The sequence below is a fragment of the Balaenoptera ricei genome, chromosome 6 (genome assembly GCF_028023285.1).
Source record: "Balaenoptera ricei isolate mBalRic1 chromosome 6, mBalRic1.hap2, whole genome shotgun sequence".
Classification (NCBI taxonomy): domain Eukaryota; kingdom Metazoa; phylum Chordata; class Mammalia; order Artiodactyla; family Balaenopteridae; genus Balaenoptera; species Balaenoptera ricei.
This window is the reverse complement of record NC_082644.1, coordinates 79,383,003-79,400,104: the sequence shown is the minus strand read 5'-3', so window position 1 is coordinate 79,400,104 and position 17,102 is coordinate 79,383,003. Positions and strand designations below refer to the sequence as shown.

At 37.6% G+C, this 17,102-nt stretch overlaps 1 protein-coding gene across 2 annotated transcripts in view; it reads right to left on the bottom strand.

Annotated features, from left to right (window-relative positions):
• Positions 1 to 813: 813 nt before the first annotated feature.
• GCNT1 (glucosaminyl (N-acetyl) transferase 1) overlaps positions 814 to 17,102 on the bottom strand; it is a 52,061-nt gene continuing 35,772 nt past the window's right edge. Inside the window, exons 3-5 of one of the 2 annotated variants that reach the window (XM_059924953.1) lie at positions 13,503 to 13,596; positions 3,888 to 4,024; positions 814 to 2,815 (exon numbers count right to left, since the gene is read on the bottom strand). In XM_059924953.1, the coding sequence (XP_059780936.1) occupies positions 1,386 to 2,815; positions 3,888 to 3,915 (1,458 nt within the window). In that variant the 5' untranslated portion in view covers positions 3,916 to 4,024; positions 13,503 to 13,596 and the 3' untranslated portion in view covers positions 814 to 1,385. The remainder of the gene's footprint in view (positions 2,816 to 3,887; positions 4,025 to 13,502; positions 13,597 to 17,102) is intronic. The other variant, XM_059924954.1, reaches the window with a different exon arrangement.

The window sequence follows — 17,102 nt, the reverse complement described above, 5'->3', positions numbered from 1 at the left end:
ATGGCTGAATGGTATCAGCTTAGCAAAAGAGCAAGTTGGTTTTTTTTTTAAATCTTCATTTACTTTGAGATTTGAGACAGCACAATAGCAACCGCAAATCTGTCTTTTAGTGAAAAACAGAGTAAAAACCATATGCTGAGAATAATATCAATACTGAGACAATCCGCCCCAAATCTAATGTTCCCTTTAGGATACCCAGGCCTTCAAGCATGGCAGGTGGTACAACAGCACACCTTTCCCCTCCTCATAGGTTCCGAGAGAGAAGGGAACTGAAAATGCAAGAGCTAACGAATAACCAATGGGCAGGTAACATGAAGAAGCAAGAAGACGGGAAGCCAGTTCCTTTCAAAAGGCGACAGAGGTGACAGTCGGATGCAAGAGCCTGGAGGATGGACACAAGCAGACCCAAAGAGCAACAGGCTTAATTTCTGGGGATAGTACCGATTGCTGCATCATAGGTCTCAGAGATTGTCTACATATGACTCCTCCTCCCCTCTGCCATACTTACACTTCACCCTTTCCGTCTTAGTTCTCCACACCAATTACTGCCAATCGGATCACATAGGAGAACTGAGGCTGTAATATGGGACACTAGGAATATGGAGCCCTATGAAAACAAGTTTATATACAGCTTGATAGCAGGGTCTAGGGAGACTGGAGGAGGAGAAGAGAGACATATTTGAAAAAATTGAGTATTACTCTGTAGACATTATAATAATCAAAGATACCTTAACTTTGTAGATAACCTAAGATGATTCATAGAATCAACTAAACTATAAAGTCTTTTTTTTTGGCGGCGGGGGGGGGGCGCTTTTAAAAACATATGTACATTGTTAAAAGCGTAAATGGGAAATAGTCACATTCAGTCAAGCCCGTTTTTGCAAGTTCCCTGAGATGGCATATAGAGACACACAACACAATGCAATGTTACAGCAGAAAGTCAATCATTTACAAAGATCATTTAGAATAAAGTCAAATTTCTCTTTCAACAAACGTGGTCTACAAAATAAATTACATCCTGACTGTTGGCTGTTGCTATAAATCTATTCAAATCAGGAAAAACCATCATATTTAAAGCTCTCCAAGCAATTTTGGCACAGGTCAAACCTTCAGGTTTTGTTCAGTCCCTGAGCTCTTTAAACAGGATAACTTGCATTCAACCTCTTCCCCAGCCGCCCCGGACCACTCCCCCGCACAACGCCCTGCAACCTGCCCTACCCTCTCACTGACTCTAAGTCAAGCCTGAAGGCTACAACCTTTCTAACCGACCTGCTAATTAGAAACCATAGAGCTTCTCTGGCTTGAAGAGTTAGATTCTGTAGGCGGAAGAATCAAATGGGGTACATCTCATGCCTCCTAATTATTTCTAAAACTGCCTCCAAGGGTCAGTGTTTTAATGTCTCCAGGGCCTTATGCCTCAGATGCTCATCCAAACACTGGATGGCAAAGAGGTCGATGTCCGTGTCGAACTTGTTGGCGAACAAGTGGTGCACGCGCAACATCCAGTTCAAGTCACCCGCTCCGAAAACGCACACGGAGCGCACGTGGACGCCGCTGCACGGCGGGTAGGGGGCGCCCTTGGAAATGTCACCTTCAAAGTACTGCCACTTGACAAACCTGGCAATCGCGTGCATGTCGGACATGTCGTACTTATGGCTTAAGGACAGTGACCCTGGGACTTCGGGGATCCTCTGAATAGTGGCCCAGAGATACTCGTCCGGGCTGTATGTGTCTTTTGCCCACTCCATAAACTTTTGTATTTTTTCATTCTCGAGCACATACTCCACATACCTCCTACTGACCACAAAATAGGCACTGCCTGAAAACAGAGGTGTTTCAAGAGGAGGATGTATTTTGTCGGTCCCCATGTTTGTCAGCTTTCCATTCACGACTGCATAATGCTTTTTCCACCTTTCTTTTTTATTGGATGGCATTCTCTCCGTTTCTAGGTTGTTCTCGCCCATTAACGACTTGAGCTTCCTGACAATTTCCAGGTTGGTTTTAATAGGAAAATCCATACCGCAGAGATTTATCAAGTACTTCCAGTCTGCGTTCATTCGGTAGAGGTCCTGCATGCAGTTGAGGTCAGCCTGAACCCGGCTCCAAGATGCATACACAACACTCTCCAGCTGACTGGCCACGAAGACATTACTGAAACAGGATGCAATGCCAATCACTGCGGCCAAAAAGGATTCCTCTGATTTTGTATCCACGTGAATGCAATAGAAATTCTGAGGCATATAAATGGCCCTCAGGAGCCTGTCAAGCATTTCAATTTTGTGATGAACCACTACAGAATATGCTATTGGAAACTCTGCCTCTTCTTTACTAAGGGGTTCTACAATATATTTGCGCTTCTTGATGAAAGAAGCACAATCACTGGTCATGTTTATGTAGTCATAGTTTGTCCATCGAGGGCGCTTTCTAAATTTCACTGTTAGAATCTCAAGCTTTACCTTTTGGATTTCATCTACATCACCCTGTAGAACTTTGGTACAATTAATATTACGACTAGGATTCTCTTCAAGCAGCTCCAAATGTCCAACATTTACAAATTCAGGCTTTTGATGAATTCTTAAAACAGAGAAGGTGACCAGGGAAAAAACAAGAAGGAAGAAGTAGTATTTAGTGGGATAAGAAAAAAGTTTCCTCCTCCACAACTTCCTCAGCATTTCAAGAACAACTGGGGACTTGGCTTTATTAAGGGCAGTCTTCCAGGCTTCAAGCAGTAATGATTTCCCCTCTGTCGTGGCCTGGAGATTTGTCAGTTTGCATTTATCAGAAGTGCAAAGGCATCTTGAAATGGAGGGCAGCACTAAAAGAAAAATAGAAAGGATACATACATATATATATATATATATTAAAAAATACAGTGTTTCATGACATCTTCTCAGGTTCAAAAACTGTCCTCTTTGCTATGAGGTCAGATGTTTAAGACAAAAACAAAGTGGGTCAATCAGAGGAAAGGAAGTAGTGTTATAGGATACCCATCATCTCTGGTATCAATTCCAGATTGTCTTTTTAAAAAAGCTGAGTACAAGGATATGCTAGAGTATCCTACAATCAACATTTTACCTCTCAGGTATATTGAAGTGCAAAACACAGTTGAAGACCTAGGCTATAGTTACTGAATTCTCCACAGTTGGTGAGTTTTTGATCCTGTGCCAGTGCTAATTAGCACCCCTTGCCTTGAAATCATTACTAATCTGGGTTCCTCCTGACACATCCATTAATGTCCATCAGTTGGTGTCAGCAGCCCCAAGTATTTGAAGAGATCAGATCCACTCTGCTCTTTACCAACTTAGGAGTGGGAGTACACTTAAGGAGACATTCAGAAATGGCTGTGGCTTCTAAGAATCTTTCAAGGAAAAGCAGGTCAACTGGATTTCAAACTGGAACAGAAAGGCTCAGGTGAAACCAGGTCAGATTTGGAACTATTCTGGGTTGACTTCACTTTGTTCAGTTCCACACCAGGCACCACAGGAAGAGAAGACATACATAATCCAAAACAGAGAAACAGACTAGCTGAAAAACAACACTTGTATGCAAATTGTAACTTATGAAAGACCCTTTGTCTATATTCAAATTCCAGGAACCTAACCCACTTTTATTATGTAAAATGTTTACAAATATACAGATATTGTTTTGTTTTCAAAAGTCAATTTTATTACTCGGCAATTGGTTCTAACAAAGAAAGTCAAATACTATCAATTGTCTCAAAACCAGATTTATAGAGATTTGAACAGTTTTTAACACCAGAATTAGCACTAGAACTTTTAAATATTTAATTAGGAAACAAATTGTGAATATTAATAATACAAATAAAAATAAATAACTGACCATCATTTGTACAGAGTAATGTTACAAAAAGTAGTTAGACTTTTTACCATTTAAATCAAGAAAAGTCGGGATCATTTAGTGCTCTAATTCCAGGTAACATCTTCTGCCCATGTAGAGTGCTTCTTATGCAGTCAGGTTTCTTAAATGTGCCAGGCATCCAGCAATGCTGTTATGTCCCATGAGTCTTTTTTAAAAAAACACGTGAAACAAAAAGAAAAATTTGTGAAGGGATATATATGCCCACGTAAGTATACACACACACTCAGAAAGCATACTGGTAAACTAATTCGACATATTCACTTTTTTCTTCAAAATGATGGCTGGTCATATCCATTTTTTTCTTCAAAATGATGGCTCGTTGATTTCTCTTTTAAAACCTTCTCTCCAGTCTTTTTTTTTTTTAGTCTAAGTTTGTGGATTGCTAAAGGTTTGAAGACATCCTACAATTTAGGTTGAACTTTTTCAGGGAAAACTCTAGGAGTATTTCCCAAAATGTGTGCCAAGGAACAGTTTAATGGTCCTATATGATTGGAAAATCCTACATATCCTATCCGGCTGTGAGGATTCCCAATGCTCACTGGCCCATTAAAGACAATCCTGCAATTGAATTAGCTGCTTATCTCATCTTCCTCCAACTATGTTGTCTACTACCCCATTCCAAATCTCTACTGGAAAGCAAACATTGGGAGATTCTGCTAAAATACTTAAGCATCTGAACTATTAAGACATCAGATCCCTAAACAAAGTTATACCCTTAAGCAATTTCTGCTTAAGGCATTTAAGAAAATCTCTGACTAATCATTAGTCAGCTTCTAAGCTAACTGGACAGAGACTTAAGTTGCCTCACGCAATAAAGAACACAGATTTACAAAATTAACCCAAGAAGGTCCATAACAACAATAAACCCTGGGCTGGGCAGGGGCAGAGGTATGATTTCTAAAGTTGATGCATTATAAAATGTCCACTTTCAACAACAACAAAAAATTACAGGGCACGCAGAGAAACACAAGTCTGGCCCATACACAGAAAAAGGGGCTTCAATCAAAACTGTCCCGGAGGAAGCCCAAGCACTGGACTTAACTACACAAAGACTTTCAGTCAGTTATTATAAGTATGTTCAAACAACTAAAGAACTAAATCAAACCATGAGAAAGATACTTAACCAAATTGAGAATTTCAATAAAGAAATAGAAATTATAAAAAAGAACCAATAGAATTGATTGTATTGAAAGTACAATAACTGAATTGAAAAACTGACTAGAGGGGCTCAACAGCAGGTATGCACTGATAGTAGAAGGAATCAATGGAACTGAGGAAAGGTCAAGTGAGAGTATCCAGCCTGAGGTACAAAAGGAAAAAAGAATTAAGAAAGATGACAGAGGCCCAGAGACCTGTGAGAAACCATTAAGCACATCAACAAATGCATAACAGGAGTGTCAGAAAGAAAGTGGAGGAAAGGGTGGGAGAGAAGGGTGAAAGAGGGGGCTGCAGTCATGAGCATGGGGGAGGGGGTGAAGAAAAAAATTGAATAATGGCTGAAAACTTCCCAAATTTGACTTTATTTTGTTTACTGAAGTACAGTTGACTTACAATATTAGTTTCAGGTGTACAACATAGTGATTGAATACTTTATATATTATACTCCATTTAAAGTAAATGCCAAATAATGGCTTTATTTCCCTGTGCTGTACAATATATCTTTGTTGCTTATTTTATATATAATAGTTTGTGTCTCTTAATCCCATACACCTATTTTGCTCCTCCTTCCCTGCCCTCTCCCAACTGGTAATCACTAGTTTGTTCTCTGTATCTGTGAGGCTTGTTATATATATTCGTTTTATTTTTTAGATTCCACATATAACTAATAACATAGTATTATCTTCCTCTGTATGGCTTATTTCATTAAGCATAATATTCTCTAGGTCCATCCACACTGTTGCAAATGGCAGAATTTCATTTTTTACGGATGAGTAATATTCCAGTGACAGGCAATTTAGTTTGTGTCCATATCTTGGCTACTGTAAATAACATTACTATGAACACTGGGGTACATGTATCTTTTCAAATTAGCGTTTTCATTTTCTTCTGATATATCTCCAGCAGTAGAACTGCTGAATCATATGGTAGTTCTATTTTTAGTTTTTTGAGGAACCTCCATACTGTTTTCCATAGTGGCTGCACCAATTTACATTCCCACCAATAGTGTACTAGGGTTCCCTTTTCTCCACATCCTCATCAACATTTGCTATTTGTAGACTTTTGATGATGGCCATTCTGACAGGTGTGAGGTGATATCTCACTGTGGTTTTGATTTGCATTCCCCTGCTGATTAGAGATGAGCATTTTTTTCATATGGCTGTTGGCCATCTGTATATCTACTTTGGAAGAATGTCTAATCATGTCTTGTGTCCATTTTTTGATTGGGTTGTTTGTTTTTATATTGAGTTGTATGAGCTGTTTACATATTTTAGATAATAACCCCTTATCGGTCATATCATTTGCAAATATTTTCTCCCATTCAGTAGCTTGTCTTTTTGTCTTGTCCAGTGGTTTCCTTTGCTGTGCAAAGAGCTTTTAAGTTTAAAATTAGGTCCCACTGTTTATTTTTGCTTTTATTTCTTTTGCCTTAGGAGATAGTTCCCAAAGAATGTTGCTATAATTTATGTCAAAGAGCATTCTGCCCATGTTCTCTTCTAGGAGTTTTATGGTTTCAGGACTTATATTTAGGTCTTTAATCTAGTTTGAGTTGGTTTTTGTATATGGTGTGAAGAAATGTTCTTCTAATCTTGTTCTTCTACATATAGCTATCCAGTTTTCCCAAAAACACTTATTGAAGAGACTGTATTTTCTCCACTGTAAATTCTTGCCTCCTTTGTCACAGACTAATTAACCATAGTGTGTAGGTTTATTTCCAGGCTCTCTATTCTGTTCCATTGATCTATGTATCTGTTTTTGTGCCTATACCACACTGTTTTGATTGCTGTAGCTTTATAGTATGTTCTGAAGTCAGGGAGTATGATATCTCCAGAAAAAATTTGAATAATGGCTGAAACTTCCCAAATTTGACTTTAAAAAATTAATCTGAATATCCAAGAGACTCAATGAGCTCCAAGTATGCAAAATGGGACAATCACTTTGGCAGACACTTTGGCAGTTTCTTACAAAGCTAAATATAGGCTAATCATTCAACCCAGCAATCACACTCCTAGCTATTTACCCAAACTGAACATGTATGTACATACAAAAACAGGCATATGAATGTTTATATCAGCTTTATTCATAATTGCCAAAAACTGGAAGCAATCAAGATGTCCTTCAATAGGTGAATGAATAAACAATTTGTGGTACATCTATAAAATGGAATATTATTCAGTGATTTTTTTAAAAATCAGCTACCAAGCTATTAAAAGACATGGAGGAAGCTTAAACGCATACTGCAAAGTGACAGAAGCCAATGTGAAAAGGCTACACACTGTATGAGTCCAAAGATATGATAGTCTGGAAAGGCAAAACTATAAGGACAATAAAAGTGCAGCATTTACTAGGGATTTGAAGGAAAGAAGGAACAGATGAATAGGTACAGAACAGGGCATTTTTAGGGTGATGAAACTATTCTATAGGATACTGTTACAGTGGTTAAAGGATACTATGCATTTGTCCAAACCCAAAGAATTGTACAACACAAAGACTGACTCCTTTTAGGGGCTTCCCTGGCGGCACAGTGGTTGAGAATCCGCCTGCCAAGGCAGGGGACACGGGTTTAATCCCTGGTCCGGGAAGATCCCACATGCCACGGAGCACCTAAGCCAGTGCGCCACAACTACTGAGCCTGTGCTCTAGAGCCCATGAGCCACAACTACTGAGCCCGCGTGCCGCAACTACTGAAGCCTGCGTGCCTAGAGCCCGTGCTCCACAACGAGAGAAGCCACCGCAATGAGAAGCCTGCACACTGCAATGAAGAGTAGTCCCTGCTCACCACAACTAGAGAAAGTCCGCGTGCAGCAACGAAGACCCAACACAGCCAAAAATAAATAAACAAAATAAATAAATTTATAAAAAAAAAAAAGACTGACCCCTCTTAATTATAATTAATAATGTATCAATATTGTTTCATCACTTGTAACAAATGTACCACACTTGTGCAAGACACTAATAATAGGGAAAATAATGTGAGCAGGTTTATGAGAACTCTGGATTCTCTGTGTAATTTTTCTGTAAACTTAAAACTGCTCTAAAAAATAATCCATTAAGGGCTTCCCTGGTGGCGCAGTGGTTGAGAATCCGCCTGCCAATGCAGGGGACACGGGTTCAAGCCCTGGTCTGGGAAGATCCCACATGCCACGGAGTCGCTGGGCCTGTAAGCCACAACTACTGAGCCTGTGCATCTGGAGCCTGTGCTCCGCAACAAGAGGGGCCGTGATAGTGAGAGGCCCACGCACTGCGATGAAGAGTGACCCCCCACTTGCTGCAACTAGAGAAAGCCCTCGCACAGAAACGAAGACCCAACACAGCCAAAAATAAATAAATTAATAAATAAAAATTAAAATGGAGATTTCTAAAAAAAAAAAAAAATCCATTAAAATTGAAAAAAAAATTAATCTGTACATTCAAGAAGCTCAGTGACTTCCAAGGATGATAAACTCAAATAAATTCACATCTAGATACTTCTTAAACTGTTGAAAGACAACTTGAAAATAACAAGAGAAAAGTGATTATACAAGGGGTCCTCAAAATTAACAGCTTCAAATCAGAAACAATGGAGACCAGGAGGTAATGAATAACATATTCAATGGACAGAAATAAAAAAGATTCAACCAAGAATTCTATGATCAGCAAAATAGTCATTCAAAAACAATGAGAAATTAAGACATTTCTGGATAAATGAAAACTAAGAGAATTCATCACTAGCAGACCTGCCCAAAAGAAATACTAAATGGAGTCCTTCAGGATGAAAAGAAAGGATACTAGACAGTAACTCAAATCCACATGAAGAAATAAAAAGCATCTATAAAAGTATATACACAGGAAATATAATTTTCTATGAACAGTTTTCCCACCTGATTTAAAAGATAACTACATAAAGTAGTAATTATAACACTGTATTGACAGGATTATAATGTATAAAGATGTGATTTATATAGTAATAATAGTATAAAGGAGGGAAGGGGAACAGAGCTTTATCAGAGCAAAGTTTTTGAATACTATTGAAATTAAGTTGGTATTAATCTAAAGTAGAATATTTTAAGTTAAGAAGGTTCTTTTTTTTTTTTGTAATTCCAAGGGCAATCACTTTAAGAAAGCCTGAAAACATACAGTAAAGGAAACATCAAGGGAATTAAAATAGTACACTGGAAAATATCTAACACATAAGAATATAGCAATTGAGGAAGAGAGGAACAAAAAAGACATAAGACACACAAAAAACAAATAACAAAATAGCAAATGTAAATCCTACCTTATCTGTAATTATAATAAATATAAATGGACTAAGACCTCCAATCAAAAGGCAGAGATTGGCAAAATAGATTTTTCTTAAAATGATCCAACTATATGATGTCTACAAGAGACATGGTTTAGATTGAGAGACACAACTAGGTTTAAGTAAAAGAATGTAAACAGATATACTACACGAATAAATACAAAAAAAAAGAGCTAGAGTAATCATACTAATCTGATGAAACAGACTTTAAGACAAAAATTATTAGACAAAGAAGCACATTTTATAATTATAAAACGAATAAAAAGGAGAAGGTCAACAAGGAAACAGAAGACTTGACCAACACTATAGACCAACTAGACCTAACAGACAGCTATAGAACACCTTCACCGAACAGCAAAACACACATCCTCCTCAAGGACACATGGAACATTCTCCAAGATGGGTCATACGCTAGACTATCAAACAAACCTTATTAAATTTAAAAAGACTGAAATGATGGAACATATGTCCTTCACTACAAAAGAATGAAATTAGAAGTCAACAACAGAAGAAAATTTGAGAAATTCACAAATTTGTGAAAATTAAACTATACACTCCTAAATAACCAATGGGTCAAAGAAGAAATCACTAGGCAAATCAGAAACTACTCTGATATAAATGACATGAAAACAAAAACAAAAAAACTTATAGGATGCAGCAAAAGCAGTGTTCAAGAGGAATGTATATCTATAAACACCTATATTTTTAAAATATCAACCTAACATACCAACCGTACATAAATAGAAAGGATTATAAGGGAATACTATGAAAAGTCATCATCCAATAAAATTAGATAATCTGGATAAATGGACAAATTCTTAGACAGAGAAACACAGACTACAGAAAGTGATTCAAGAGGAAATAGAAAATCTGAACAGAGCTGTAACGACAATTACCAAAAACCCTCCCACAAAAAACAGCCCAGGCCCAGATGACTTCACTGGTGAATTTTACAACGTTTAAAGAAGAATTAAACAAAAATCCTTCCAAAACTTTTATAAAAAAAGTGGAATAGGAGTGACCATTTCCCAACTCACTCTATGACGCCAGTAATTGATTACCCTGATAACAAAAGCAGACGATGACATCACAAGAAAACTATAGATCAATATCACTTATAGACACAAAAATTCTCAGCACAATACCAGCAAACCAAATCCAGCAACATACAAAGGATTATATGCCAGGACCACATGGGTTTTAATCCAGGAATGTAAAATTGGTTTAACATGCAAAAGTCAATGTAACACACCCTATTAATAGAATGAGTGACAATTACTCCATAATCCAAATAGACACAGAAAAAAGCATTTGACAGAATCAACACCACTTCATGATAGAAACAGTAGAATAAACTAGGAATAAAAAGGAATTTCCTCAACCTGATAAAGCCATCTATGAAAAATGCACAGCTAACAGCACATCTTAATGGTAAAAGACTAGATTCTCCCCCGCTAAGATCAGGAACAAGAAAAGGATGTCTACTCTTGTTACTTTTATTACATTTTACTGGAGGATCTAGGAAAAGCAATTAGGGAAGAAAAAGAAATAAAAGCCATCAAGTTTAAAATGAAAGAAGTAACACTATCTCTATTTGTAGGTGACATAATCTTGTTTATAGAAAACCCTAAGAAAAACACACACAAAATTAGAATGAATTTAACAAGTTTGCAAGATTCAAGGTCATTATACAAAAATGCAATTGTATTTCCATATATTAACAATAAACAATCCAAAAATAAAATGAAGAAAGTAATTCAATTTATAATAGCATCCAAAAGAATAAAATAGCTAAAAGAAACAATTCAACAGAAGAAGTATAAGACTTGACTGTTGAAAACATTTCATTGAAAAAATTTAAGACAATAAATGGAAAGACATTCCACGTTCATAACTTGACTCAATATTGTAAAGATGGCAATATACCTGATAATTAACCAATAATTTTCCTATCAAATTTCAGTTGCCTTTTTTAGCAAAAATTGACAAGCTGATCCTAAAATTCATGTGGAAATTCAGGGGACCCAGGATAGACAAAACAGTCTTGAAAAAGACCATAGTTGGAAGACTCACATTTCCCAATTCCAAAATTTACTATAAATGCTATGGTAAGAGAAATGGTATGGTACTGGTACAAGAAGACATACAGAACAATGGAATAGAATCCAAGAAATAAACTCTTACATTTACAGTCAACTGATTTTTGATATGGGTACCAAGAGAATTCAATGAGGATAGAACAGTGTTTTAAGTAAATGGTGTTGGTACAACTGGATGTCCACATCCAAAAGAATGAGGTTGTGTCCCTATCTCACAGCATATACAAAATAGCATATGCCCAAAAAATGGATAAAATATCTAAATATAAGAGCTAAAACTATAAAACTAAAAAGAAAACAGGGGTAAATCTGCATGACCTGGAATTTGGCAATGGATTCTTATATATAACACCAAAAGCCCAAGCAATAAAAGAAAAAAGAAATTGATTAACTAAACCATCAAAATTTAAAACTTTTGTGGTTCAAAGAACACCATCAAAAAAGTGAAAACACAACCCACAGGATAAAAGAAAATGTTTTCAAATCATTTATTTGATAAATATCCAGAATATATAAAGAACTCTTATAACTCAACCAAAAAACAAAAGACTAGCACCTGTGGAGTTTTTTTTTTTGTTTAATTTATTTTATTTATTTTTATTTTTGGCCACGTTGGGTCTTTGTTGCTGCACACGGGCGTTTCTCTAGTTGCGGCAAGCGGGGGCTATTCTTCATTGTGGTGCACGGGCTTCTCATTGCAGTGGCTTCTCTTGTTGCAAAGCATGGGCTCTAGGCACGTGGGCTTCAGTAGTTGTGGCCTGAGGGCTCAGTAGTTGTGGAGCACAAGCTTAGTTGCTCCGCAGCATGTGGGATCTTCCTGAACCAGGGCTCGAGCCCGTGTGCCCTGCTTTGGCAGGCGGATTCTTAACCACTGCACCACCAGGAAAGCCCATGTAGAGTTTTTTAAACAAGAAGTAGAAGAACTATCCTAAACAGATTTTTTTAAAGGATGTGAGTTCATAGTCACCCCAAAATTCATACCGAAAATACAAGTTCCTGACCAAAAACTTGGATCTCACCTCAAGAAACTGACCAGAAACTTAGATCTCACCTCAAAAAAGGCTTGCCTTTACCATTCTCATCCACATCCTAAACATCCACCATGCTTTGAAAAATGCTTTTTAAAATGTAAAATCACCAGTCTCAGGTTTTAACACAATGGATAAGTTTCTGTAAAGTAGGTAAGCGTGTGAGAAAACAAGTCTATTTTATAATAATGTTTTTGTTTTTGTGTATTTATCACCATGGAGAATAGAGAAGATACATTTCTTCTAATGATGTATCATTCAAAGTATTTAACGAGCCTAACTTCAAGATATAGAACATTCCCTTAAACAAAACTTGGCTAAGAGTTAGGAGAAGGTGAAGGGAAAATAAGATTTCATTAAGAAAGGGATTTCTATGTGGAAAAGTTTAAAGGGAGGCATAAATGTCCACATACTATATTATTTCAATGGAACTTCAGTCATCAAACATTACTTAGTTTAAGCACACACAAAGAATACTGAAAATATTAAAAAACAAATAACAGGGGGCTTCCCTGGTGGTGCAGTGGTTAAAAATCCTCCTGCCAATTCAGGGGATATGGGTTCAAGCCCTGGTCCGGAAAGATCCCACATACAGCAGAGCAACTAAGCCCATGCACCACAACTACTGAGCCTGTGTGCCACAATTACTGAAGCCCGCGGGCCTAGAGCCTGTGCTCCGCAACAAGAGAAGCCACGGCAATGAGAAGCCAGCACCCCGCAACAAAGAGTAGCCCCCGTTCGCCGCAACTAGAGAAAGCCCATGCCCAGCAATGAAGACCCAATGCAGCCAAAAATAAATAAATAAATTTATAAAATAAAATAATAATAAATAATACAATTAAAAAATAAAAATAAATAACAAAAATAAGGCAGAGGTTCATACTGCTGGGTCCAGTGTTCCTTCACCTTCAGATTTCACAAATCACATAGATTTCTTGAAGGATGTGGAGTGGGAACAGTCAATGAGGCCAATGACTGAACAATAAGAACCACTCTAAATAACCAAAGCTCATGAATTCTGAGATAGCAAGAAAAATAAAAGTCCCAAATACATACCAAGGCTTCCTCACCCAGGACCTACTACAGGACTTGGCAACTGTCATCGTGAGTGTCCTGGAAAAGGTCCTGCACTGGAACACTGATGCCTTTCCTGAAAGAGAAGACAGTCAGACTAAGTGAACCCAAGGACAATAAATATCGAGATCTCATCTCCTTCCCTATTTCCAGCTATCAGCTCCCAGAACTTTGGCAGCCAAGCCAATGCAGGAATTTACTGTCTAGGGAATCCAATCAGGACAAGTGAAAAAGACTTAATCATGCTGCTTACATTGGGAATGCCCCCCAAATGTTCAAGGAGACAGACTATGCACAGGGAAAAGAAAACTACTAATAATATCCTCAGAGAGGTAAAAAAAGATATTGTATACAATTAATCAATATACAAGACAGACTGTATTATCTAAAAACAGGCAAAAAAAATACTACCATACCATATGCTCTTCTGATATGTGATCTTCCCACCCTTCAATCAAGAAGTGGTCAAAACTCCCTTCCCCTTGAATTTGGACAACCTTATGTTTACACTGACCAGTGGAGTTTGGCAGAAGTGATACTACGTGACCACCAAGATTAGGTCATATAAAACCACGTAGCTTCTACCTGGTTGTCTTGGAAAATGTGCTCTCCAGAAGCTCCCCGTCAGAGGGAAAGTTCACTTCTCATGTTGCAAGAAGCCACACAGAGAGGCCACACATTGGTACCCAAGTCAACAGTCCCAGCTGAACCCAGTCTTCAATTCATCCCAGCCCAGGTGCCAGCCATGTGAGTGAAGAAGCCAAGATGACTCCAGCCCCTAGTCACTCAAGTCTTAACTGAATTCCTGACCCACAGAATGTGTGAGCAAAAAATAAAACAGCAATGTTTTATGTTACTATGTTTGGGGTGGTTTGCCTCACAGCAATGATTAGAACAAACAAGAAACCACATAAACAGAACACCTGGCAAATAAAAAGCTCTTAAAACTTAACATGACAGCAAAAACTGAAAAACTCAATAGAAGCATTGGAAAATAAAGTTGAGAAAAACTCTCGGGAGGTTAATCAAATAGGCAAACTAACTGATGGAAAATTAGAGAAAAAAATATAGTACTTTAGAGAACCAAACCAGGAGATCCACCATCCAAACTGTACCTCCAAAAAGAGAAAACAGAAAAAATGGAAGTAAATAATTAAATCAATTAAATAATTCAAGACTGTATCTCAAAACAAAGGGATGGTTTCCAGATTGAAAAGTCCTTTGGAATACCAACATGATGGGTGAAAACAGACCCACACCAAGACATACATACTAATCATGAAATGTCAGAACACTGGTAAAAAGAGTATCATGTAGGTTTCGGGAGATGGGGGGTGGATGGTGTAATAATCCACGTGAAAAAGATTCAGAAGCAAAATGTCTTCATACCTCATAAAAACCAACCAAAGAAGCCAGATGATAATGGAGCTATGCCTCCAAAGTACTAAAAGAAACTGAATTCCAGATGAGAATTCTTAGAACCAGATGAACTACTAAGTAAATTAAGGGTAAAATAAAAACATTTTACATATTAAGAAAGGCAAGGCTTCAAAATATTTATGATTATGCATCCTTTTTTCAGGAAGCTACTGGAGGATGAGCTCCATCAAAACTAAAGTATAAACCAAGAAAGAGGAAAACTTTAGAATCAGAAACTGTATCACAATACCAGAAGGAAGGAAAGGAAATACCAGCAGGACAGTAAAGGAACACCCCAGGCTGTGTGTGTAATAGGCCACAGACAAATATAGAAGATGGAAGTGGGTCAGAAGGCCCTGGAAGAGATGTCTTCAAGAAGATGAAATGGATGGAATAACTGATGGGAATAAGCATATTGAAAGCCAATGTAAGCAACTGGCAGAGTTTGGGGTGAATCTGTAAGAACTACATTGAAGAAAAGCAAATGAAGGGGGTTGAGGAAATAATTATTATTGACTCGAAAGAAATAAGAATCATGAGATGATGACAAAATCAATCATAGTGTAATCCGTGGCTTAGCTTGGAAGAGCATCAGTATTAATAACTTAAACACTGTTTTCCACGAGATTAAATAACACTATAGTAGGAGCACAGAGCAATGGGAGAGATGGGTGTTGAAACACAGGGGTTGTGTACTTTGACCAGCAGCACATAACTGGCCATAGGGGGTGTTTAGAATTACATTGCTGTTCCAAGCAAAAGGCCTCTTTCTCATTTTATTCTTCCACCAAGTGCTCTTTGTATTCAACAGCTCAAATGGTAAGGATCTGATCAAAAACATACAGTAGAGGTAAAGAGTACAACTCATGCAGGCTTGTTTGCAGTGATAAATAGATGAGGAGATGCACGTAAGAGAAGTCCAAAAACCACTGATCATCAAATAAGTAAGAAACATCAGAAGACCTTACAACGTAAAAAAACAAGTGCTATAGCGGCATTTCAAAATTAAAATCTACTAGGTATGACTAGCACGTGCCTCTGTATTTTATTTATTTATTTATTTTTACATCTTTATTGGAGTGTAATTGCTTTACAATGTTGTGTTACTTTCTGCTGTATAACAAAGTGAATGAGCTATATGTATACATATATCCCCATATCCCCTCCCTCTTGCACCTGCCTCCTACCCTCCCTATCCCACTCCTCTAGGTGGTCACAAAGCACCGAGCTGATCTCCCTGTGCTATGTGGCTGCTTCCCACTAGCTATCTATTTTACATTTGGGAGTGTATATATGCCCATGCCACTCTCTCACTTCGTTCCAGCTTAGCCTTCCCCCCCGCCGACCCCGTGTCTTCAAGTCCATTCTCTACGTCTGTGTCCTTATTCCTGTCCTGCCCCTAGGTTCATCAGAACCATTTTTTTTTAGATTCCATATATATGCATTAGCATACGGTATTTGTTTTTCTCATTCTGACTTACTTCACTCTGTATGACAGACTCTTGGTCCATCCAACTCACTACAACTAACTTGATTTCGTTTCTTTTTGCCTCTGTATTTTAAAATGAACCAATTCCAAAATGATGATATTCATCTCAATCACATACTTACTCTTTAATTTAGAAAACTATCATCATATAAAGAAGAAAATGAAAAAAAATGTTTAAAGAAATGAGCTACATGTGGCTCAGGATATCTTCTCCTTAATTTCTTTTTTAATAATAGAAAGGCAAAGCAGGAAGAGGGAGGGAGGGGGAATAATATATATTTTATTATAAATTAATATGACATAACATATTCAGAATTTGGAAGGAAAAGGATTTACCATATTTATATGACTATTCACATACATACGTACACACCTCTAAGAACAATCAGGATTTTCTTGTTCAGCCTCTAATTACACCTGAGACTTCTAGACAAAGAGATAGTGTCCATCAACAGAAGAATGGATGAAGATGTGGGGGGGGGGGGCAGGGTGTACTACTCAGCCATAAAAAAGAATGAAATCCTGCCATCAGCAACAACATGGATGGACTTGGAGGGCATTATGCTAAGTGAAATAAGTCAGACAAAGAAAGACAAATACTGTATGATATCACTTACATGTGGAATCTAAAAAATACAACAGGGGGTGGGAGGAATTGGGAGATTGGAATTGAC